The sequence below is a fragment of the Cannabis sativa genome, chromosome 9, assembly GCF_029168945.1.
Source record: "Cannabis sativa cultivar Pink pepper isolate KNU-18-1 chromosome 9, ASM2916894v1, whole genome shotgun sequence".
Taxonomy (NCBI): Eukaryota; Viridiplantae; Streptophyta; class Magnoliopsida; order Rosales; family Cannabaceae; genus Cannabis; species Cannabis sativa.
Window position 1 is genome coordinate 56867813 of NC_083609.1, and position 25910 is coordinate 56893722.

The 25910-nt window shown below is 29.0% G+C and overlaps 4 protein-coding genes across 6 annotated transcripts; 2 read left to right on the plus strand and 2 right to left on the minus strand.

Moving 5' to 3' along the window:
* The first annotated feature begins 2788 nt into the window (after positions 1-2788).
* On the plus strand, positions 2789-7701 carry LOC115723670 (purple acid phosphatase 3). The gene is made up of 7 exons (XM_030653153.2): positions 2789-3133; positions 4807-4963; positions 6157-6264; positions 6362-6489; positions 6586-6714; positions 7198-7265; positions 7361-7701. The coding sequence occupies exons 1-7, from the start codon at positions 2948-2950 to the stop codon at positions 7587-7589; spliced, it is 1005 nt and encodes a 334-aa protein (XP_030509013.2). The 5' UTR covers positions 2789-2947; the 3' UTR covers positions 7590-7701.
* A 1357-nt stretch (positions 7702-9058) lies between these two features.
* On the plus strand, positions 9059-13296 carry LOC115723241 (purple acid phosphatase 8). Its single transcript, XM_030652678.2, has 7 exons — positions 9059-9494; positions 11067-11223; positions 11810-11917; positions 12048-12175; positions 12362-12490; positions 12568-12635; positions 12720-13296. The coding sequence occupies exons 1-7, from the start codon at positions 9303-9305 to the stop codon at positions 12931-12933; spliced, it is 996 nt and encodes a 331-aa protein (XP_030508538.2). The 5' UTR covers positions 9059-9302; the 3' UTR covers positions 12934-13296.
* Positions 13297-13747: 451 nt separating this feature from the next.
* LOC115723240 (uncharacterized) lies at positions 13748-16863 on the minus strand. Of its 3 annotated transcripts, XM_030652674.2 has the most exons (7): positions 16571-16862; positions 16398-16473; positions 16246-16318; positions 15693-15788; positions 15517-15567; positions 15040-15393; positions 13748-14210 (listed from the first exon to the last, which is right to left on the minus strand). In XM_030652674.2, exons 1-7 carry the CDS (start codon positions 16788-16790, stop codon positions 13872-13874), a joined length of 1209 nt encoding a protein of 402 aa, XP_030508534.2. In that variant the 5' UTR covers positions 16791-16862; the 3' UTR covers positions 13748-13871. The 3 variants fall into 3 exon arrangements, with proteins under 3 accessions (XP_030508534.2, XP_030508536.2, XP_030508537.2); XM_030652676.2 differs by lacking the exon at positions 16398-16473 and having other exon boundaries at positions 15693-15784; positions 16217-16318; positions 16571-16863; XM_030652677.2 differs by lacking the exons at positions 16246-16318; positions 16398-16473 and having other exon boundaries at positions 15693-15784.
* Positions 16864-18455: 1592 nt separating this feature from the next.
* On the minus strand, positions 18456-24345 carry LOC115723166 (RNA demethylase ALKBH10B). Its single transcript, XM_030652598.2, has 8 exons — positions 23033-24345; positions 22118-22243; positions 21576-21673; positions 21287-21404; positions 20576-20695; positions 20375-20487; positions 20117-20271; positions 18456-19548 (listed from the first exon to the last, which is right to left on the minus strand). The coding sequence occupies exons 1-8, from the start codon at positions 23652-23654 to the stop codon at positions 18834-18836; spliced, it is 2067 nt and encodes a 688-aa protein (XP_030508458.2). The 5' UTR covers positions 23655-24345; the 3' UTR covers positions 18456-18833.
* Positions 24346-25910: the final 1565 nt, after the last annotated feature.

A 25910-nucleotide genomic window follows, 5' to 3' on the forward strand; every position in this document is an offset into this window, starting at 1 on the left:
AAAAGAGTGGGATTAGTTATTCCCTTCCATTATATTAATTTGAATAACATTTTTAAATTAATAAATAAATTTAAATACCATTAATATTATGATTTATTATAAATAAAATATTACGATATATATATAGTCTGTAAAATCGATTTTCTTATAACTGAATTATTTTTATGTTATTAGCAATAACATATATATGCATTATACATACATTTTATGAGAATGGTGTACATAAATGACATAGCGAACAAAAATAAATAACATAGTGATATATAGAAATATTTATTTTAATTAATAAAAAATACAATAAAATTTATTATTTTCTAATTAATCAATATATTTCTTTAATGAATAATTATTTTATTTTTATGTATTAACTAACATTCTATAAATACAATAAAAAAAATATTTCAATTTTAATTTTTTAAAATAATATATAAGATTCTTGTACTCAACCAAACAGTATAATTCAATTAACGGGAATATGATTACATATTACCCTACACAACCAAACACAATTTACACATTTCTCTATAATTATATTCTCCTTCATAATATTCCCTATAATCAAATTATTTTGAATACCTCATACCAAACGCCCCCTAAGTCTTAATCAAACCGATTTTTGGGAGTCACGTAAGTGGTTTAAGAAGGTACACGTATGCATATAAGCAACCAAGATGAATGGTCAATACAAGTCCCTCCACCAATAATAACCAAACAAATAATAATCAAACAAATTGGTCGTTGTGATGATGTGATTTTGAAAGGGGACTTTATTTTTGTTTTTATCTTTTTATCCAACAAATGGGACTTTATATTCTATTATTTTCATTTTGTCTAAATATATATATTTTCTAAATTGTTCCCACCTTTTTTTAATTTAATAAAAAATATATACATTGCTTAATAAAAATATGTGTCATAATATATAAATTATGGGATATCAATTAATATGATGGTCATCTTAATGCGACATAATTATAATATATTTTATAAAGTGAAAGGAACATGATCAATATCCCATTGGCCATAAACTAAAGTAATATCCTAAAGTGTCACATTTTTGATGATGTCATCTTCATGACAAAGTAGCTATAGTGGCCCCATACTGCATTGTAAATTTGTAATGAAATTTTTCATAATTACTCATTTCATCCAATTGAATTGAAATTTAATTGCATGTAATCTTTGGTCATCATCTATAATTAAATATCTAATTTTATAATTTAATATAATAATTTTTATAAAATATCATCAGTTAGTTTTAAATATCACCTTATAATAATATTTTATTTTAATTTATTAGTTTGATGAATTCCTTCAAATTATAATTAAGACTTTCTTTTCAAAAAATGATCATACATAAGAGATCAAGTCATATAATACGTGGGGTGTCATGAAACACAAGTAGTAGTATACGGTACAATATAATTTTAAGTTTTACATATTTTAATTTAATAAATAATTTAAAAAATTATTAATGGTTAAAAATATATCACATCAATCAATATAGTATTCAACACCTTAATCATAAAAGATACGTGTTTTATCATTAGTAGCCTTCCATCATATATAATAGGGATATATATATACAGTGGCGGACCCACATAGAGGCGAGGTAGGGCAGTCGCCACCCTGAAAAAAAAATCGAGAAAAAAATATATATACATTTTAGTTAGTTACAACATATATTATTAAATAAAAGTGATATCTTTACACATAAAATAAGCTTTGGTATAATGGTAAAGTCAATTCATCCATCTAAAAGAAGTCATTAGTTGTAATCCCAATAAAAGCATATTTAAGTTAGTATTTTTATTTTACTTTTTGAACCTCTACCAATAATACTTATATTTAATGTCTTAATTATTGAACCAAATATATTTTATTGTTAATTTTTTTTTTACTTTATACTATATTTAATACTAAAATATAAATTTACATTAATTTTTAACATGTTATGCAATGTAGAAAAAAAAAAAAGACGTACCCCCTCACTTATAAAAAAAAAAGTGTCGCCCCCCCTCAATTTAAATCCTGGGTCGGCCGCCACTATATATATAGTGAATAATAATAAAAGTTATAAATATTATTTTAGATATTGTGTTTTCTAAAAGTTTCTAATTGAATCATTTATTTTATTAAATGACAAAATAAGTTTTGTATTTTTTAAAATAATAAATTAATTTTTTGTCAAAATAAAACTTAATAATAATATAATCTAGAAGTGTTATGACAAAATATTTTTTTTGTATCTGTTCGTGCTAGAAAAGTTCTTCATGTTAGTTATATTAAGAAAAAAATTGTCAAAAATTAAGCTCGAAGTCCTATTTTTATTATTTTTAAAAATATGAGATTTATTTTATTATTTAACAAAACATAAAATTGAATCAATAACTTTTACAAATTACCCTAATAATAATTTTGTATTTTCCAAAATAAAGGTTAGAATATAAATATATAGGGATACGATTTTGTCCCGTGATGTACTTTCACGGAATGTATTCCGTGGTACATTAGATGGGTCTCAGGGTACATTAAATGAGTGTTAGAGTACGTTTCTACTTTTTAACCCTAATTACCCCTAGATCAATCTCAGCCGTCAGATCAAATAACTCCCTCATCTGACGGCTGCTGTACATCACGGATTACAATCCGTGAAAGTACAATAACGGGACAAAATCATATATATATATTATAATTATAATAATTAATTGAATGAATAAACTAATGCATAGCTAGCTATTTGTGTGAGATCAATCTATATATAAAGGGCCGTGAGTCGATATAGTTTGGACATCACAACAAAGCAAAAAGTACTATATATAATTAAATAAAGTGAGAAAGAGAGAAGCCTTATTAAGGGGTAACATATACATATATATATATATATATATATATATTCTCTTCTTTAATTATATATATTGTACTGGAGCTGTGTCCCAAGGTGAAGATGATGAAGATGAAGATGGTGATGCTATGGTTGTTGTTCATCGTGTCCTCAATAAGTAGTGGAAGTAGTACACGTGGCCTCCCACGATTGGAGCAGGCAGCCAAAGAAGATGGCTCTCTCAGCATCTTGGTTCTAGGAGATTGGGGTAGACGAGGTCACTACAACCAATCCCAAGTCGCATATCAGGTATATACATATATTATACCTCTCTCTTATATATATTCATGATCACAATCCACAAATCTTACTATCTAGTATCTCTACATTATTTAATTAACTTAACTAATTAAATATACTTATTATGCAATTAATTAATTAGTATATATATGGTTATATAAAAATTAATTTATTAATATGTTGATATATATTATTGATTGTGTGTAAAAACTACGTAGTACATAATATATAGGGCATAGGAATAAATAATGTAGATCAAAATCTTACTCGTCTAGTACTATATATATATTTATAATTAAGTAGGACATATATATATATATATTTTGAAAGACATATATGGGTATATTATTAATTACTAGTGTTGTACTGAACATGGCCTTGTTTCTTAACATTATTTTGTTGTCTAAAAATTAATGATGTATTATTCTTCTCTTCCTTTATTCTGTTCGGAAATATTATTATTAAAATTATTATGTATGTAATATTTATCTATTTATATAAGCTAATATTTGAAAGGGATTAATTCTCTTGGATCCTATAAAAAGTAAAAGCATATTCTTTGGTGCTAAATTATATCCTCTTATACAATATATATATATATATAATGAAGAGCAATATATATATAATATATATCATATGGGGTGGTTATATTTACACCATATATATCCATATTCCACCTAATTTACGATCACTCTGGTCTAGTCTCAAATTAATTACACTTTTGCTTAATGTCATCAAGTGATGATTGTCAGTCTATATTATTGCCCTCACCCTTTATTCCAAAAAGGAAAAACACTATATATCAAAACATATATATCACTATATCTATAAATATATATGGGCAAGCTTTGTCTTCTTTGCAAACCAATCAATTTGTGACACCTATCATCAATGATATGAGAATAACATATTACTTTTTCTCTCATTAATAATTATTTAGAGCATAATTTGTATAAAATAGATCACCATATCTTATTGTGCAATATATTTTATTTTAAATTAAAATATATATTAATTTTAAAAGAACTATCCTATATATTATTTTTTTTATTTTTTTTTAAATTTACGATTTGGGTTTCTAAAGTAATTTTTCTGATAATATCTATATGGATTGTTATACAATTTTAGATTACAATTTAAGTTGCTCCGCTAGTATTTACAATAGAGGTTTTTATGTAAAATTTCGTTAAAAAAAAAAAAAAAAAAAAAAAAAGAACTATTTTAAAGTATAAAAATGAAAAAAAAACCCCTAATTTTATACTAAATGGTACTAATTAATAAAAATTTTAGTAATATTAGACCAACTCCATTTATTTTTAAGTTTATTATAGGTCTATATTAATTCTTGTTTTTTCTTTTATTATTTTAATTGATGGTTCTCTATAACTTTCTTTAGCTTCCATACACTAAAAAAAAGACAAGACAAGACGAGACTATACAAAAATAAAAATGATACCCCCACTTAATTTTTAGAAGTCTAAAACATGTTTTCTCTTTTTTGATCATTACATTTTAATTATGAAATAAGATTTAACCACACTTAATTTCTCATTAATTATATATACATTTACAGTATACTATATATAGCCTCGTGTAATTAATGATTATTTCTATAATAATATTATTAATATAACATTTGTTGTTATATGTGTTAATATAATAATAATATTATTATTATGCAGATGGGAATAATTGGAGAGAAACTGGATATAGATTTTGTGATATCAACGGGTGATAACTTTTATGAAAGTGGTCTGAAAGGTGTGGATGATCCTGCTTTTCAAGAATCATTTACCAATATCTATACAGCTCCAAGTTTACAAAAACCTTGGTACACTGGTAATTAATTTTCTTCATATATTCTTTTTTTTTTAAAAAAAAATCATTATAAAGAATTTAAGTAATTTGTGAAGATTTATATATTTTTTTAATTTAATTTATTCATTTGTTTAAGATAATTAGAATTTTTTTATATATATTAGTTCTCCTAGGATATCTCTCTATGCCCTTAGAATAGACAATGAACTGTAATAGATGGAAGAAAATCTTCCTCTGATTGCGTAACTTTGTTACCTTTGTTATTTTAATCTATATTTTCTTTTTTTAAAAAAAAAGATAATTAGAATTTTTGGCTCCTAATTTTGACACGTACTACATCATGTTCTTGAACTATTTTCTCCGTTAAAAATTTTCTCTGAACTATTAAAATTGTTAGATTAAAGGATATTTGTCAATTTCATTTAATATTACTAATTTTGTGATCATTAAGTACTAAAATATACTATCTAGATTTTAATATCTACTAAATTATATGTCTTTCGAACTTTATTGACATGTACCAATATCTAGTTAGCTAATCTTCTGAACTTTTATTCATATTAGACTTCTCTTTTTAAAATTGAAAAAAAATAAATAAATAACCCCTTAATTAATCTAATAATCACAATAATTTTAAAAAAAAAAATTAATGGCCTTAAAAATGCAAATACAGTACATATTACAATTCAGGAAAAAAAATCAAAACTTTCCTTTTAGATAAAGTGTTGGTGAGCTGGTGTGGACTGTGGAGTGTACATGCATATGCATGTGGAGTATAGTACAATATATTTTAATTGTTAAAGCTCATCAATTATTTGAAAGAGTAATCATAATTTACTTAAAATATGCACCCTCAATTTTTTTTTACAAATCAGTGATGTGAATTTTTTCTAATTATATATATTTACAATTTTCTTAAAATAAAATTTACTGTTTTTAAAAACAGTGTTAAGGAAAATTAAAATTAAATATAATTGACCACAATAATAATGTGAGATATTATGTAATGAAAAATAATCTTGAGACTTACTTAACAAGAATCAATGTATCAAAATCATTATATAGTAAAGTAATAGACACATTTGGTAACATCATTTTTCATAAGAAAAATCATAAATATTTATAAAAATAATTAAGATAATTATCATATATAGGGGAAATATATTTTTATATTTTCCCATATATTTTATTGAAATTAATATATATATTTGCAGTTTTAGGGAATCATGACTACAGGGGTGATGTGGAGGCACAACTTAGTCCTGTCCTTAGAAAATTGGACAGCAAATGGATTTGTATGAGATCTTTTATTGTTGACACAGGTAAGCATATATATATATAATTAAATTAAATTTAACATAATATATATAATGATTAATTAAATTATTGTATGTAATATTTATTAATTATTATGTGCAGAAATTGCTGAGTTCTTCTTTGTAGATACTACTCCTTTTGTTGACAAATATTTCTTAGAGCCAAAGGACGATGTCTATGATTGGGATGCCATTCTACCCAGAAAACATTACCTTTCTAATCTCTTGAAGGTCATTATTATTATTAATAATTAATAAAAATCAATATATAAATTTGTATATATGTATAATCAATATGTGTATATATATGATTCATTATATGTGTAGGATGTGGATTCAGCACTAAAAGAGTCAAGTGCAAAATGGAAGATTGTAGTGGGTCATCATACCATTAAAAGTGCTTCATCACATGGCAACACTCACGAAATTGAAAACCAACTTCTCCCAATTCTCCTGGTACAAATATTTATAATTTGCGGGGTTAGATAATAATACCATTAAAATTTAAAATATCTATATGTAATTAAGAGTTAAACTTAAATATTTACGCCACAAATATAGTTTTTATTTATACTTATAAATTCTTAAAAAATTAAAAATAACTTTTTAATTTTTAAGCATGCGCAATCCAAAAATATTATAATTCTAAAAACTAAAATGGGATTTAAATTAACTTAAATTATATTATGATAAATATTATTCCATTCAAATGGATCTAATAATAACATAGATACTATACAAATAGAAGTTAGAATTATTCTAATTAATATATATATATAAATATGTATATTTAAGAAAGAAATAAGAAGGATAGCTAGATTTTGTCTCTCAACACGTGAGATAATTAAATTAATAGAATATATAATATTTTATATATTAGAGAAAAATGTTTTGTTATAATTGTGTAATTAATATAATAATTTACGCTATATATTTCAGGAAAACAATGTGGATGTTTACATGAACGGGCATGACCATTGCTTACAACATATTACTAGCATGGAGAGGTATATATATATTTATAGTAATTAATAATTATTAAATGATTAATAGTACTATATATATTAATTAATTAATTAATATTATTTATATAATAATGCAGTCCAATACAATTTTTAACGAGTGGAGGAGGGTCAAAGGCATGGAGAGGAGAAATAAGTTGGTGGAATCCAAATGAGATGAAGTTTTATTACGATGGACAAGGCTTCATGTCTGCACATTTCACTTCAACCCATGCACACTTTCAATTTTATGATATTTTTGGCAATGTTTTGCATAAATCCACCACTTACAAACCACTATTTTACTCTGCTACAGCTACCACCATCTGATCATATCTCATCATCATCAACCTTAATTATTATTCTAAGTTGTATTTATAACTCTTGTTATTACTATTATAATGCCTAAATTATATTATATAAAGGCATAAATTAATTAATTTGATGATCCACTTATATGATGAAAATGGATGGAAGAGGTACTTGAATTATTAATCCCATGGTTTTTTTAAAGAAAATGTGGTGATATATCAAACTAAATCAACAGTTACTGGAGCACTTAAAAATCTAGAACAGGTATCAATCTAAACACAAACTCTTATCAAACTAGTACCGGACTTAACTAATGAATGGGTCACACCATTTGCAACACGCGGAATAGCACAACAAATCACTACCAACTGCCAAAGTAATCTCATCAATAAGGTTTGAACATAATATTAGAATCAATATAATTAACATTACAAACAAGAGCATCTATCTCCTCTCTCCACTTTAAATCCCAAATTAGAAGCCCAAAGCTCAAACTTAAGCGCCAAAAGCTCCGCCACCACCACATGAAACTCACCAAAATAGCCCAAGCTCCCATAAATCTCCCTCGGCATCACATATCACACCCCCAAAACCAGCAAAACCTCTCCACCACCACATTAGCTTTATTTTAGAATTTTATCTTTCTTTATTTTTTTCTTTTTTACGTGGTATATATAGATGTGCAAATGATAATTAATTATTATGATCAACTATTAATTCATTAATAAGTATTTTTAGTACGTATCAAACTCTTTCTTATATCATATATCATATACATATATAAATTTAAGTATATCCTGAAATTTAAATTTTAAAAATAAACAATATTTGTTGGATTTTATACATTGCTGAATTGAAACACAATTATCATTTGAATCAATATATACATATATAAATTAATTAATAAAGAAATAGTATCTCAAGCTCATACGGTTTGCTTTCATATATATAGTCCACTAATTAATATATTTGGTTATCTACCAACATTGTTGCTTCATCTATCTAATCCTTACATGCCACCTGGAGACCTTTTTTCTTACAAATTTAACCACATAATATAAATAATTTTCAATTTTCTTCATGAAAAAAAAAAAATAGAAAAAGAAAAACAGCTTTTTGAAAAGTATAATTTACCATGTATAATTAAGGTCTATCTCTCTATATATATATTTGAGAATAAATGTTTATTGATGAATTCAACGAATAATTTTCAACCCAATTAATTAATACCTCGGAGTTAAACCTCTCACATACAATATTAAGCAACCATTAATTATTCCTTGCACTTTTTTTTTTCTTTATAATTATTAATTAATTTTCCAAAACACTAGTTTCTTCTCTTAATTAAAAATAATAATATTATTGTAATTGTAGGTTGCAAGTAATGTAATTATACATAAAAATTTGAAGGCAATTAATAATTATTTGGTAGACTAAAGAATATCCCATTTTATATACTTGTTGATGATCGACATGCTTAATGGTGCATCACATGTACACGTTATATAAATATATATACACACATATAAGTTCCATTCAAAACTCTCTTATTATTAGGCTCTAAGCTTAATTGGCTTTATATTCTTTCCTGTAATTACAAGTATAACAAATTAAATTCTCTCTCTCTCTCTCTCTCTCTCTCTCTCTCTCTCTCTCTCTCTCTCTCTCTCTCTCTCTCTCTCTCTCTCTCTCTCTCTCTCCATATTATATAAATATATATAATCCATAGCGATGGGTGGTTATTGTAATAATAAGATGATTATAATTATGGTCGGTTTGTTTAGTTTACTAATTAGTGTGATCAATGGTGGTGAACTTCAACGTGTACACCACGTGGCAAAGCCTGATAGGTCGCTCAATTTTTTGGTGGTCGGAGACTGGGGAAGACGAGGCTTCTACAACCAGTCTCAACTCGCTCATCAGGTAATTAATTAATAAATTTAATTTAATTCTATAAATATAATAATTTTTATATTTTATATATATATATTTCCTAATTATTCTATATAATAGTAATTCATTAATTTCTAAACAATACTCGTCTTTCATAAGATGTTTTAATTTGAATTTTGATATTTTGCTTATATTTTTATTTTTATTCATAATTAGAAGTACTGTTTGTAGAGAAAATAATATTCAGAAACCGTCGTACTTTGGACTGGTAGATATATATAATGCTCATATATATATATATATATGAAAGCATAACCATAATAAATGTATATTAATTCATGAGATATATTTGTCACCATCTTGAATTAAGTTAAATTGACTTATTGTAGGGTTAATTGTTTCTATATATCATCAAATACTATATAAACCGTACTAGTAATTAATAAGTTGAATTATTATGCATGAATTCATCAAAGTCATGATTCATTCCCTATCTATATTTATATATGGATATGTCTGTATAGGATTAAAGTAATAATAATTAGCATTAATAAAAAAAGTTCACTAATATTTGAATCATCTATTGTCAAAATAGCGGTGTACTAATATTAATGGGGTCACATAAACGAATAGTAGATTGATACGTAACATATATACATAAGAAAATTAATAAAGACACTTCTTTCTTTTGGTTCTTAATTCCTACCCTTTTATTATATACGTACATATATAATTCATTAAAATAATGGGTTTTTTCATTTTTACACTTCAATACAGTTTTTTTTTTACATTTTAACAGGATTCGACATTAAAAAAAATCGTATAGAAACTTCTATTGCAACTAGCGCTGCAACCACTTTAAAAACCTAAACCGTAAATTTAAAAAAAAAATTAAAAAAAATAGTATATATAAAATAATTCCTCTTAAAATAATTACGCGATTTTTATAGCTAAAATTTATATATAACACCTCAAATATGATATTTAAATATTATACAGTATCAAGGACCCGACCCACTAATATTAATTTCACTAATAAAAATAGTCTTTAAAAAAATTAAATATAAATATTTTTAATTTAATAATTATAGATCAAAATAGTAAAAAAATATCACAAAATTAAATAAATTTAATAAGATTGATTACAATAATATAAGTATAAATATTTTTTTTAATAATAAATAAATTTCCACAAAGTAAAAATTCTGAATCTATCACACTGTAATACTGCATGATATACATGTATAAATATATTAAATTAATAGTTAAATTGATGGAATTGTAGTTAATTATTGAAATCTTAAACTTTAATGTTAGTATATAAATTAACCGTACATGAGATGAGATACATATTTGAAAAATCAATGGTCCCAAAAGTACTATTCGATCAATTAAATAATGGTACTTGTTACGGAACAGGGTTTATTCATAAACTGTTACGTGTAATAGTGTTATATCCAAAGCATAATTCCACGTATATTCCATTATATATTAATTTGGATTTTGGATTTGGAACCCCTGAAGTTGATATATGCTGTCTTATCAAGAAATCATTATATATTCTTATATAAAATGTTGGTTGTAATTGTTGTAACTGTATAGATGGGCATAATTGGAGAGAAACTGGAAATTGAGTTTGTGATATCCACGGGTGACAATTTTTATGAGGATGGTCTGACTGGTGTCAATGACACTGCATTTTATGAATCTTTTTCCAATATCTACACAGCTCCAACTTTGCAAAAGCAATGGTACATTGGTAATAATCACAACTTGATTTGTATAAATTACATTTCTTTTCCCATTCTAGAGTTTTGTTTTCAAAATAATTTTTTTTTTTTTGTTAATATGACCTGGCTCGATTTTGAGCATAAGCAGATTAGACTTGTATTTAAGGCGGACTTAATTTAGAGGTCCAAAAAACTTTTTCTCCTTTATAAACTACCATTTTTTATAATAAGTCTAAATTTTTTTTTTTTTTTATGGCTTACTAAATTTTAAAAAAGCCCAGTAACTAAGTGACATGTATAGTTGCAACGTGAGAAGATTTATTTATTTTGTTGACATTAAACATATAAATATTCTTATGTATATATTTTTAGTTTGCACTTTTAATCGCACCAAACTAGTCACATTAGTACTATAAAAACAAATTGTCTAAAAAAAAACAAAATATAAGAAATATGACATTTGTAACTTTTTATAGTTGAAGTACCAAATTTTGATAGTAAACATAATTTACATTAATAAGAATTTGGTTGGGCAAGTTAATTAATATCCCATCATAACAATTTCTTACTTATTTTGGATAATTAAATTATTATTATTGTTGCTATTGTTGGCAGTTTTGGGGAACCATGACTATCGTGGGAATGCATTAGCACAATTAAGCCCTGTTCTCAAGAAAAAAGATAGAAGGTGGCTTTGCTTAAGGTCTTTCATTGTACAAGCAGGTACATATTTTTTTTGTTTATTTTTTTTTATGAATTCATAACAAAAACTAACAAAGCATGAAAAATCTAAAATTACAAGTAGCCTCAAATTATTATTATTATTATTATTATTATTATTTTGTTGTGGCAGAAATTGTGGATATTTTCTTTGTGGACACCACTCCATTTGTAGACAAGTATTTCACTAACCCAGGAGACCAAACATATGACTGGAGAGGAGTCTTACCAAGGACCTCTTATATCTCAAAGCAATTAAAGGTAATCTCAATTTGGTCTCTCAAATTATATGAAAAAATTTATTAGTAAAATAATCATACTTAGTCTCACAAACAACCAAAAATTACACTATGCGACCAAAGGTTATTTTGCTAATTTAATAATTTCATAGTTTGAAAGAACTTTTGTAAAAATTCATTCATATTTATAATCGCTTCGCAACAACAGGAATTGGATTCAGCCTTAAAGCATTCTACTGCAAAGTGGAAAATTGTGGTTGGCCACCACACAATCAAAAGCGCCGGACACCATGGAAATACCGAAGAGCTCGAATCACAACTTCTCCCAATACTTGAGGTATTGATTGAATAAAATGAAAAGTTTTTTTCTAAAATTGTACTCCAAACTTATATTATAAACCCTATTTGTTTCAGGCAAACAATGTTGATTTCTATATCAATGGCCATGACCATTGCTTGGAACACATAGTTGACACTAAAAGGTAACTGTTTTTTCTTGATCTTCAAGTAAAGAATAAATTTGTAAAGAACTCAGCAACTGATGTTAGAATTGTATCATTGTGCAGTCAAATCCAGTTCTTGACAAGTGGAGGTGGCTCCAAGGCATGGAGAGGTGACATTAAAGAGTGGAACCAGGAAGAACTAAAGCTGTACTATGATGGGCAAGGTTTCATGTCAATGGAAATAACCGAGACGGTAGCCAACTTATCATTCTACGATATCTTCGGTAATGTTTTACACAAAGACAGCCTATACAAAAATTTGCACTCATCTATGTAGAGAAAATCAGTCTCTGATTACTAAATGTGGTTTATATAGTTGTCCTAATAGAGGAAGAATAATGCAATTATATTACAAATGAAGGTAGAAGGTAATTAGTTACTATTAGATTAGTAGGGATGTTGATATAATCTGTAATCTGTGATTCCAAACCTCAATTAATCTGGACCGAACTATTAATCTGTGATTTCTGTGTCAATAGTTTGGTTATCCAGACCATTTGTAATGCTCTAGTTCAGTCACAGAATTAGAATTTCAGCTTTTAAAACCAAACCAAACAACTGAATACTTTTATATGTACTTCATATGCTTTTTTTCATGATATATTGATATTTGAGAAGAATCTTTCCTAAGTAGAATAAACATTGTTTTAAGAATACTTTTTTATTGTTATTTATGAATTATAAACTTAATCAGAGTCAACCTAATTAATCTGTTCCTAAGTGGATTGATTTGGTTTTTGAATTTTTCAAAAACCGTAAAACTAGTTTGATTCGAAAAAAAAATAAAAACCCAGATTAAACCAATCTATGAACAGATGTGGAGTCCTTTCAAGTTTCTGTTTGTAAGTATAAGATAATGCTCAGTGGCTACTCCTAATGAAGAAGCATATCATATTGATAGTGACCTCTATCCAAACAAGTCATCGAGGATGTCAGCTAGGTTTCGGGTAGCACTTCAATGCGAAGCGCACCCTTCACCCACTGGCACGAGCCAAACTAGCTAAGCGCAAGGAAAGCTTCACTGCCCTCCCTCTTCCAGCTCGAGCTCACATTAACTACTACTTTGTCATTAACATCTCCACTACCCCAAATAGAAAACATATTTTGCTTAGATATAACAGTTCAAAAACATGTGTTTGATTCAAAATGTACCAGTTCATATAACAGTTTCCTTACCAAATCTAATAAAGAGCAACAAGTAAACGTACGTACCAGTTACATCTCATCAAATGACACCTTGAATATAGACTCTTGTACTTTCCAATATGGTAAGCTTCTCAATATTCCCTCGTAACAATCGCGAGCGTAACCTTCCCACATTGCGATAGTAGCAGCGAACTTTGTCCAATCGAAACTCTGCTGCATACTTTCACTACATGTTGGTGTTGCACGACGAAAAACCGTCTCTGCTAGGTGATTATCCTTCAAAAACAAAGTCTTAAGGCTACTAATTCTGTGTTGCTGGAATTCTGATAATAGTAACACCTTGCTGGTTTCTACTTCAACCTTTGTTGCTTCCACTTCGGAGGCTTTCCAGCAGTAGTATTGCACAACCTGTTAATCATAATTTAAAGAGAAATTTACAAGATGGAAAATGGTGTCCAAGTTCAACACTAAGCCACCCTCAGATTACAAGCTGTGGAAGAAAAAAAAAACATGCATATCTTTCATCTGAAGGGATATCCAAAAGAAAATCCAATTACTCAAAAAAGAACTTATTTGTGTTATAATGACTTATTTAATTCTTCTGCCATTTCAATTCTTTTTAAGTAGATCATAGATGCCATCAGTCAAGATAACAAAAAATGAAACAAAGAAAACATCCAAGTGATTTAAAAGGCTAATTAGAATTTTTATCCCCCAAATTTTGACATCTACCAAATTATGTTCTCAAATTTTTTAAACCGTAAAAAGTTCCTTCCTAACTATTGAGATTGTTAGATTAAAAGACTTTTGTCCAATTCCATTCAATTTTACTAACAGGACGATTGTTCATGTATTAAATCGTGCTTCCTAAAATTTCATCCACATCAGGCTTCCATTTGTAAAATTAGACAAAAGTCTTTGAATCCAATAATCTCAAAAGTTCAGGAAAAAATTTTAACGTTCCAAAAAATTCAAAAAATTTGATTTGGTACATGTAAAAGTTCGGAGACAGATTTCTTAATTAACTGAATTAAAATTGTCTTTCCATGTTACCAATTCTGCTTTGATAAACACTAAAGAGGTCAAAGGAGCAACACTAAACTGCAGCTCAAAGCTTCTAGCTAGGACTCAACTTTAGAGAACTAAGCAGACAATTAGGAAGAATAAGTGTTTCAAATGAAAATAGTTTTAATCTCTGTAACACCAATTAATGGCAACATCAGCTTTACTTTAATACCTGAAGTGCATGCAAGATATTGATAAATTCCTTGTCAAACAACTCATTTCCTCTTGCTAATTGAACTGGCTCCATTAATAACTCTGAGATATCAGAGCAGCAGCTCTTATCTTCAGCATATAGTATGTCAAATCCGATTACATGCAATCTTGCCCAGCATATATCAAAACCCAAGTGATCCTCAGAAGATTGGTCCAGTGAAAACCAATACATATCACTGGATGCTGGAAGTGGCAGCCATTTGTTACTATGTAGTGTTCTCTCTGAGAAGAGGGAAATAAGTTTAGCATCCTCGTCATGAGAACTCTCACGACTAAACCATAATGCCAAAGTAAGTCTCTCCCCATCAATAATCTGAGATAATTGAATGAGCAAATAAACTCTTTAAAATGTCAAACTTCTAGCCACAATATAAAATGAGCAAACGAAATCACGGCCCTATGTATGTAGCAAAAGAAAATCTAAAGAGAGAGCTACCTCATCAACAGAATGAATGTTGCGGTTATCAGCTCTGTATATCACAACATCCTGAAAATATAGAATTGCTAAGTAATGAGCAAATAACTGAAACTAAATCTCAAGCAACTCTTGTTATTTCTTTCCTTATTTCTAATTTGAGACATTCAAACACTTCCAAAGGGTATTTTACTTACTCCTCTCAAAGGTACAATAGCCTGTGGTTCACCATCCTGAAAGTGGAAAAGTCCTCCACTGAAATCATCCCCATAGTTGTTCAAATAACAAACTGCCTTTCACAATCAGAAATGGGAAAAACATTCAGTCTGAAGTACCCCAAGTAACATATTTCAAACAGCTACATAAAAAGGGTGAACATCTAAAAAGACTAATTAAGATTTTTTTATTCCAAATTTTAACATGAACCAAATCGTGCCTTCGAACTTTTCAGACTGTTAAAAATTATCCTGATCTATTAAAATTATCGAATTCAAGGACTTTCGTCTAATTTCTTCAATTTTACTAACGGACGCCTAACATTAGATGTCCATTAATAAAATTGAATGGACGTCTAAAATTCAACAATCTTAATAGTTCCGAGGATATTTTAACGGCCTGAAAAGTTTTAGAAACACGGTGGGTGAAGGAAAATCCTAATTAGCCTTTAAAAAATGGGCAAAAGGAAAAACCATATAGAATCATATAAAGTGAAAGCTGAGACATTTAGAACAAGCTTGAATGAATACACACAGAAAAGTGTCTTTGTTTAAGATAGGGCCTATTGTCATCACTATGCCACCCAATGCTTGCTCCTCTGCTCCAACTGAAAGCACATAGTTTTTTATTACCATCATCACATCACATAGCAAACAGTCCAAACAATAGAAAAAAGAAAAAGAAACCTGATCAAACCGGTGAACTCAACAAAGAGTTCATATTCACAGCCGAAGAACTCCTCTACTTTTTCCTTTAGCCTCTCTTCACTCATCATCGTCATCATAATGGTATTTGAAGTTGTTAAACATAAAAAACAATGAAAAAGGAGAAGTGGGTAGTGATGAATAGTTATTCATACCTCTAATGGGAATGAAGGGTGTGAGAAAATGGGGAGAGTTGGTGGCGATGAGATGAGAAAGAGTGGTGGAGAAGACGTTGGGTCTGTAACCCACTGTGCTGCAACTCTTGTGAATGAATTCAAGTTCATTGCATTGATTGGGGGAAAGGAAATTGTTGAGGATCAGTCGAGATTGCTGGGCCTCCTCCGCCTCGGGGTCTTTCCCTTCGTCGACCACCATAGCCAATAGGATACTACGCAAAATAAAGATTCAATTTTTTTCTTTGTACTGATCCAAAGATTCTTTTTTTATTCATTGCAATACTTGTATCATGTTTTGTACTGATCAAAAGTTTTACAAAAATTATCAAAATCAAAATTTTATTTTTATTATTTAAAAAATCAAAATCAAGTTAAAAATAAATTTTTGATTTTGATAATTTTTCTTTTAGAAAAAAAAAAGTAATTAGACAATAATTTTTATTTTCACAAAAAAAATTAATTTAAAATCTTATTAGTATCATTTTAAAAAATACAAAATTTATTTTATCATTTAACGAAATAAAAAGTCTTGATTAATAATTTTTACAAAATATAATATTTGCACTATAATTTGTCTATGGAATAAGTCTGAAAAACAGAAATATAATTAAAAGTCTCAAACCCTAAAATAACATTTGTGAAAAGAAAACCCATGGTCAAAAATAGTAAAAGTTTCACTAAAACATCATTAGCAATAACATTATAAAATGGGCAAAAACAAAATATGAACTTTTGTTTAAAAAATATTCATTAAAAGGTAAATGAGACAAAATTCATTATATAAAAATTTAGCTCAAAGTGCAAAATCATGAAGAAAAAAAATAGGCATATCAAGCAATTTACAAAAATATAGAAGAAAATTTTAACAATTAAAGAAGTGAGAAGTATATTATGCTTCCAAACTAAATAAACATTTCATAGAATCTACCTATTAAAGATTATCAGCCATTCATTCTCTAATAAAAATTGGGACAAGAGAAATAACACGATTAACCATGTTATGATACTTAATCATATTAAAACACATAACAAAAGGTCAATATAGATTTGAAGATTCCCTAATTCTGACCACCAAGCCAAAAAAACCAAGATGTTCTCACTAAAATAATTTTAAATTGTCGATGAGACACCCAAAAATTAATAGGAGACAACATTTGCATCTTGCACTAGGCCAATATCAGTTCCTACTAATCTAGTTGGGCGATGAAAAAATATGATTATTACTTTATTATAAAAATAACACAAAGAGTTAACAAAAAAAAAAAAAACTACATTTTATAAAATAAGAAATAAAATAAAAAACTGCATTTTATATTCAAATAAAAAAATGTTATAATATGTTATCATTTAAATTGTGTGACTATATATCATTATATGTAATTTAAGTCTCTAATTTTAATGTGCCTATTACTTTTCAAGTAAATAAATTAGTGGATCACCATACAAATTTTATTTAAACAAATATTTTATCTCTGTTTTACCTTGTTCAGTGGGTCGTATGGGATCCTTTCTCTTGAATATAGTATTACATATCAATACACATACAAAAGAAGACGAAAAGAAATCATCTTTTGAGCAATTCTAATAAAAGCTTGACAAAATAATTTTGAGTTCTATTTCAACTTCCAGAGGATCAAAATAGGCAATACTTTATGACATGTTTCATTAGTCTTTTCATGTTCTTGTTAGCAAGGTGATCCTTGTAATGATGCCCTACATGTTCTTGTTTATGAATCAAAATAAATATACATTCTTTATGAACAAAGAGAGAAAGTGAATGATGAAATTTATGTGGGAGATGAATGAATAAGGATTAATTTAGAGACCATCACATCAATCAAAAAATCTTTGGAAAAATAAGATGAAGAAGAAGAAGGGAAGATTAAATTAAATTAAGGTTGTGCTTTGGACCTATTGTGTAAGAGTTCATTTATATAATTGGACAAGTACCAAAAAAAGAAAAAATGAAAAGATGAACAGAGGAGGAGGAGATTTCAATGACAACTCAAAAAGAGTTCCCTCTAAAATGTCTCCCCAAACCTCTGCTTCATATCATCTCATGTCAAAAGTCTTCAATCTTGCCGCTCTTTACATTTGCTTCAAACTCATTCCCACTTTGCAGCCTATTTCCTTCCAACAATTAATCCTGTCTCTCTCTCTCTCTGTTTCTTTCTCTCATTCTTTTTCTATCTTTCTCTCTCTCTCTCTCTCTATAAATATATATATATGTATGCCCTTATTTCTAAACTGCATTTGAATTGCTCATTTCTGTGTTGTCCTCCTTTGTCCCTGACTTTTCACTTTCAGTCCCATCAACGCTTCCGTTGCATTCATGTTTCTTAGTTTTCCCGTCGAATGTTTCCTTTGGGGAAGCGGCCGAACCATGGCTCGGTTTCCCTGGTCCATTTTCTTTTTCGGGTGGGGAAACAGTGTCAGCAGCATGGTTTGTTGTTTCGTTGCTTGGTGCCTGTTGAGGAGGGGTTGATGAGTTACCAGAGCCCGATGGAGGGAGGAAAACTCCAGTGCCAGGAACAGGCAAGCGAGGTGGAGGATGCCTCGGTGGAGCAGCTGGCCATCCACTTGTACCAGGAGGAAGAGGAACAGGTGCGGGAAAAGGCATGGCTGGTGCAATCGAAGCAGTCACAAACAGCGGCTGCATATTGTTTGGAGGTGGTATTTGGGGACGAATAGCCGGTGCTGGCAAAACACCTGTGGTTGGAACTGGTGCATAGTGCTTAGGACCAGAATGGCGAATGTGATTAGGAGATCTAATGGTTGGTGGACCCCAATGAGAAGATGGAGTCACACCGGGTGAGGGCATACGCTGATGACCATCACTGGGCAAGGATTTCTTCGGTTGTGACTTGGTGAATGTAACAATTATGCGTTGTTTGCGAACAGAAGGAATTGCATACTTCACAAACTCTGCAGACTTTCCTGTCACCGAAAGGAGGGATCTGCATTGTTGTAGGGAACACATATTGTGTCATTGTTTATAGCAGCATCCAAAATTAGTAATGAGTTTCAAAACCAACAAGAAACACGAGAAGTGTGCAAGAATTAAATCCCGCCCGACCATGAAAGAATGCTATCGCTGTTATAAAATTACAGATCATGGTTCCACCAATGTTTAACATCACTGAATGAATTTAAAAGGGCAACAACCTATTATGCAATTCATCATTACTAGCATTTCTTTAAGTTACTTTCAAGGAACCAACCTACTCTGTCCTAACCCTGCTCTGTAATGTTACAATTTTAGATCATGAGAAAGCAATGTCAAGCCTTTCTATCAGGACTTCTGGTTAATAAAATCCAACCATGATGTATCCTACCTTTTCTCTAATTAATTTTTCTTATTTAGCCCAGAACAGTTATGCTTCTCCTAACCACCTTCTGTTACTACGCTGTACTAAGAACTTGTCCAACATAAAACTCTTTTAAGGTTTTAAGGCCTATGATAACTCTAGAATGAGGATAATGCTACAAATAAATAACTCTAGAAAGAAAGGATGAAATCGTTACCCAGGTCTAAGCGAAAGCCGAAGTGCGCCTTTATATTCCCCAGGATGCTCTATTGTTATTACTCTTCCGAAAGTCATATCGCATTCTGTCAAGAATAGAACGCAAATAGGCCTTCCGAACCAAGGTGGCCATGTGTGAGGCTGTGAGTGATCACCCTTTACGATCGCCAACCACAAAATTACACTTGCTTAGCACAATACTCCATGCTTCTCAAAAAGACATCAACAAAAACGAACAAAAAATCTCACAATAACCAACCTCATTAAAGAAATCAACAATGCAAGAATCTGGCTTCACAGTTGTAACTTGCATGCTAAGCAAGCGCTCGGTAACATCCTGCAGCAAGGGAGGTAAAGCTTCTATTCTTCGTTCTGCAATGTTTTAAACAAAGGAAAACCCAACAAATTTTAATATTGCTCAAGAAAAGCATTCGATTCTGAGGATCAAATGAGGTCCTACCTTTTGAGGTTCCTGCATGGATTTCATCGTCAAAAGGAGCGTCTGCAATGGGAAGACCCAGTTGAATCATTTCTCTTCCATGTCCCTTCATGGGCCTCTTTAGGGAAACATATGTCTGACCTGCATTCCATAACAAGCAAGTTAATATTTGCATTTGCATACAAACATCAGCTTTAAAGGCCCGTTGGCCTACTCAAATTCTCATTTTTCTCCTTTGGATTTTGAGACATCCTTGGGGGAATGAAAATACAGAAAATAAATGTGTAATATATTTCTTAAAACTCTAACCATATTGTAAAATTTATGTGATACAAAAATAAATGAGAAATCTACCCAAAATACTATTTTTGGTAAAATCTTACACTTTTACTATAAATGAAATCCTAAAAATTAAAAATATTTAAAATTTCGTACAGCCGTATTTTTATTGTTTTTGTGTATATCTTCAGTGTTATGAATATAATAGATGAAATGCACAAACCACAAAAATAAAAATAACAATAATGAAATGGCAACACTACATGCCACTTGAAATTGGGTTAAGTAGTTGGTTGTGTGAGTGCATGTGTGGTCTGGGATTTGAATCCTTGTAAAACATATCTTGTAAAAAGATGCAAACTTTATATCATATCTATATCTAAGACAAAAGTATTCTATGTAATGTATAAATTAAGATGTAGAAAAATTATATTAATTCTATAGATCATTTACCTTGAAATTGTCCTCTTTTCCCTGCAGCTCTCAGATCATTTACCAATGAAAAGAGTTCCGACACTTCATTGTTAGAATAGAAATCTTCATGCAATTTCAGTCCTTCAACCATATTTACCTAGAAAACAAATAACCAAATCTCAGATCAGAAGTAGAAGACAAAAATTATTCTAACTTTTAAAAAAATAAATAAAAGCTAGAAAAATCATCCAGCAGTTTCAAGAAGAAGAGTAAGCATTAAGTTAGTAAATAAAGCTCTTCTCATTAAAAAATACAAATAGAATACTACCATCTTTCCGTCGAACATCTCATTACCAAAAAAGGTTTTTGGAACATTAGTACGATTTGAATTCTCATTTTGGTTTGGGCTGGATTGCGAATCATTTTCTGTAACAATCAAAGAGTAGTATTAGTTAACAAACACAGTAAGATCAGAATAAAATTGAATAGCATTTTGCCACTTGGTTGAGGAGTGTACCATTAAATGAGGATCAAAAAAATTTAAAAAAAAAATCTAGATATCAGTTACAATGTCTGATCAAACAAATATAATATATGAGAGAGAGAGAGAGAGAGAGAGAGAGAGAGAGAGAGAGAGAGAGAGAGAGAGAGAGAGAGAGAGAGAGAGAGAGAGAGAGAGAGAGTAGGGTAGGTCACTATCTAAGATATAAAATGATCACTCAAAGAAAATAAACATACCATTGAGACTACAAGCTAAAGACCCAATATAATTAGCTATCAGGTACCCAATTGGGGGACAGATTCTGATTTCTTCAACTGTGCCATACAGAAACAAATCAACTATATATCATAAAAAGATAAAATATTTACCTTTAGAACTTGAGGTGCATCCATCATCTATACCAACATCTTGTTCTGAAATTCCAGATACGGCTCCTTCAGAATTCCCTGAACTCTTCAAGTTACCATCTTCATGATTCTTTGGTACAGATTCTTCTGCCAAAGAAACCAAAATCAAAAATATCAATACCCCACCAACCAATAACCATGTATGATTTCTTTGTATACATTTAATTGCATAATTTTTTTTTTTTCATGTGATACATGATTTGTATAAAAAAGATATGATAGTAGTTGTAATACATCCTAGGCAATAGCAAAAATGTCCATCTCTATAAATTTTAGGTGCATACTTATAAATAACAATGACATGTTTTGTAATAACAAACAAGCCGTCGTTTTCAGCCCAGTCAGAGAAACCAAATCCAGCAATTCATGACTCTGTTTTTTTAACATTTAAGGGAAAAAATGGCATGACCAAAATCTAAATTATTGAGCTTTGGACTTCCCATCTTTGTAAAATCAAAGAAGAATAATGCCAATAGCAATTTAATGTAAAAAATTAAAAAGAAAACTCATTTAAGAACAGATAACTTATCGTTCAAACTTTATTAAAACAAATTCAAATTTCTTCAAAGGGTTGTTTAGTACTTTTCACCTTCCTTATTGGTCCCAAATGAAACTCTCAAAATCATTTAAGCAACTTTTCCTCTTACCAGCTCACAAGATGGATTAGATTGGGTAGGATAACGTAATCAATTAACCAAAGCTTTCACATAACGCAATAAATCATATTATATATATATATATATATATGTGTATGTATGTATCTAAAAAGCTTTACTTTCCCAAAAAGAAACAAAATCTAACAAACAAAAAACAAGATAATCCCCAAATGGGTTGATGATGATGATAATAATATTAACAAACCCGAAATAAAGTTACCTTTTTTATCCTCAACATCAGGAGTTAAAACCTTGTCGTTCTCATCCAAATTCCCAGACTTGAATTCTTCACTCTTATTACTCGAAGAATTCCCATCAAAGGAATTGTTATTATTAATAATATTATTATATTCAACGGTCGAATTATGGTTATGGACTCCATCTTTAACAACTTCATTGATCCTATGGACTCCATGCTTAAACCCTGAACCAATTCCATTACCTGATCTCTTAAACTCCTTTGACCCAATTTTCACAGGATCATAGTGCCTCTGCTGTTTCCTCCACGCGACCTGTTGAAGCGCGTACATCACCTCCGCCACCGAAAAGTATTGCTGCATATGAAGAACAGGGTTCCAATTACACCTCCTCTGTTGAATGCTTCCGATAACGACGTCGTATTCCCCTGGCTCACCCACAGCTCGTAAATGGTGACAAAGTGAGTCGATCATCGCGTTAGCCGCCGCGAATTCTCCACGTAACCAAGAAATAAACCCATCACGCTCGTCCGGAAACCATTGTCTGTGTAGCTCGGTGCCGGCGCCGGCGCCTGTTACGGCTCCGGCACCGTTCGGAAACTGCATTTTGTCCGATAGTATCACATTTCCCGATGGCATTGCCATGAGAAAACCAGTGAACCGGAAAAAAAAAACAGAATTTTCACTACTACTACCTCTACTACTACAACTACCAAGAACTATAATAAAGCATACTCAGATCCAAAATTCAACAAAATTCAGTGGGAACAAAAAAAAAATGAAAGAAAAGCGTAATGGGGTTTGTTTTAAAGTATTCAAATTTTGTACCGATCCGACGAAAATTGAGCAAATTGATGGGAATTAAGGAACCGGGATCAGAAATTGGAGGTTGGTTTGAGAGAATTAAGCAGATCTGGAAAAAAGGGGTAGTACCGTAGTAGAAGTAGTAATGGTACTGGTAATGGTGGGGGAAATTAGGGGGGGCTAGTAGGGGAAGGAAGGAAGGAAGAAAGGGAAGGACTTTGAATGGTGCCGTGAAGATGGGGCGAGTGATTATTAAGATCTAGGGTTTGGGGTTTGGGGTTTGGAATTGGAATTGAAATATCAAATGAAATTAAAGATTGGAACTTTGTGTGTGTGAGCGTGTGAAAATGTGAGAATTGTTTGTAGTGAAGAAAGAAAAAGAAAAAAATGGCTTATTGAGCACGCATGTGTTTCTGTTTTTGGCTTTGGAGGAGGAGAGAAGGACATAAGTGAAAGGTTTTTCTTAAGTTAGGGGTATTTTGGTAATTTTTTATATTTGAGTTGAGTGTGTGTTTTTGGAATATTGGAAATTTTTGTGCTTACTTGAGGAGGTTAAGGGTCTTAGTTATATTGTCTTGACTTTTTTCTTTTTTTTGGTTAGTTCTTTTAACTAAATAGTTTTTACTTTTATTTTTTTGTTTAGTTTTTACCTAATTTTGAGTTGAATTTGATTTTGTTGTTTTTGTTGTTGTGTTCATTGAATTGAATAGAGTGTGGAAAGTAGAGTTAGAGTAATATAGGTGTTAAAATTGTCTACTAATTTATTGAGATTGAATTTGTATTCCATTTTAAAAATTCCCTTAAATTATTTTGTTTCCTATAAATTTTACACCAAATACAAAAGTCAATAAATTATATTTTCTTATTGAGAACTCATTTACATTTTGTCAATTTCAATAATGTAACTATTTATATGGAACTTTAATACATTGTTCAATGTAGAAAGTATTTCTATTCTTAAATTCAACCCCATCTCATGTATATTTTGACATTATATCTTCTTTTCATTTTTATTTTACTTTGTCATTCTAAATTACTATCCTAGTCAACTAAACTATTTAGTTATATATATTCAATTTGAATCTTCCTCCAAAATCCAAGAATTATATATTTATAAGTTTATATACTTATATATTTATGTGTATGTGAATGTTAACTAATTTTGATAATATATTTTAAGTGTTGAGGCAACAAAGTCAAATTAATTAAATGTTATGCATTAGTCCATAGCATCAATGAGAAAGCAATATTCAATTTCAATAAATTTGTATAAATACTCTAATTTAAAGTATTGTATCTCATAAACTAAAATATATATTTATTTATAGTTACACTATCTATATTCTATCTATTAGAAAAATGTACATATCATTTATTATGAATTCAAATTGTGATTTTTTTAAAAAAAAAATACAAATGTTTAATACAATCTTAAATATAAATTTATATAAAAAATTAATTAAATAGATACAATAAAGGACTTCTATATTAATTTCTTATGATGGTTTTTTTTTCTATAAATGAATGTATATCATTTTTATGAAGTAGATGATTCATTTTTAAGGGGAAAAATAGGTTGAAGTATGAACGGAGCTCTTGTTCAATTCTCAACCTTAACAATAGAATAAATTTGGTTATCAAATAATTGAACAACGAAAAATAATTTACTTATGATACTTAGAATATATTTGGCATACTTTTTTAAAAAGCTAAAAACTATTTTTTAAAATAAAAAAGAGATAATTTACTGAAGAATTTATAAAGTAGTTAAAACTAGTACAACTCAATTTTTAGAGAAAAAAAAAACTATTTTGATTAAAAGACTTTATAATAAATTATTTTGTATTAAAAATGTATTTAATTATTTTATATATATTACAAACATAAATAAATTTTTAAGGAAAAAATATTTAAAATAAAAATTTTATATATATATATTTATTTTTGTAAATTAACAAATCACATGATCAACCTAGAGTTTTTTATTTTAATAATTTAAAAATATTATAAATTATTTTTATCAAATGAATATATATTTATATTGTTAAAAAAAAATATATAGAAAATAAAAGTTTTATATAACATAATTATTTATAT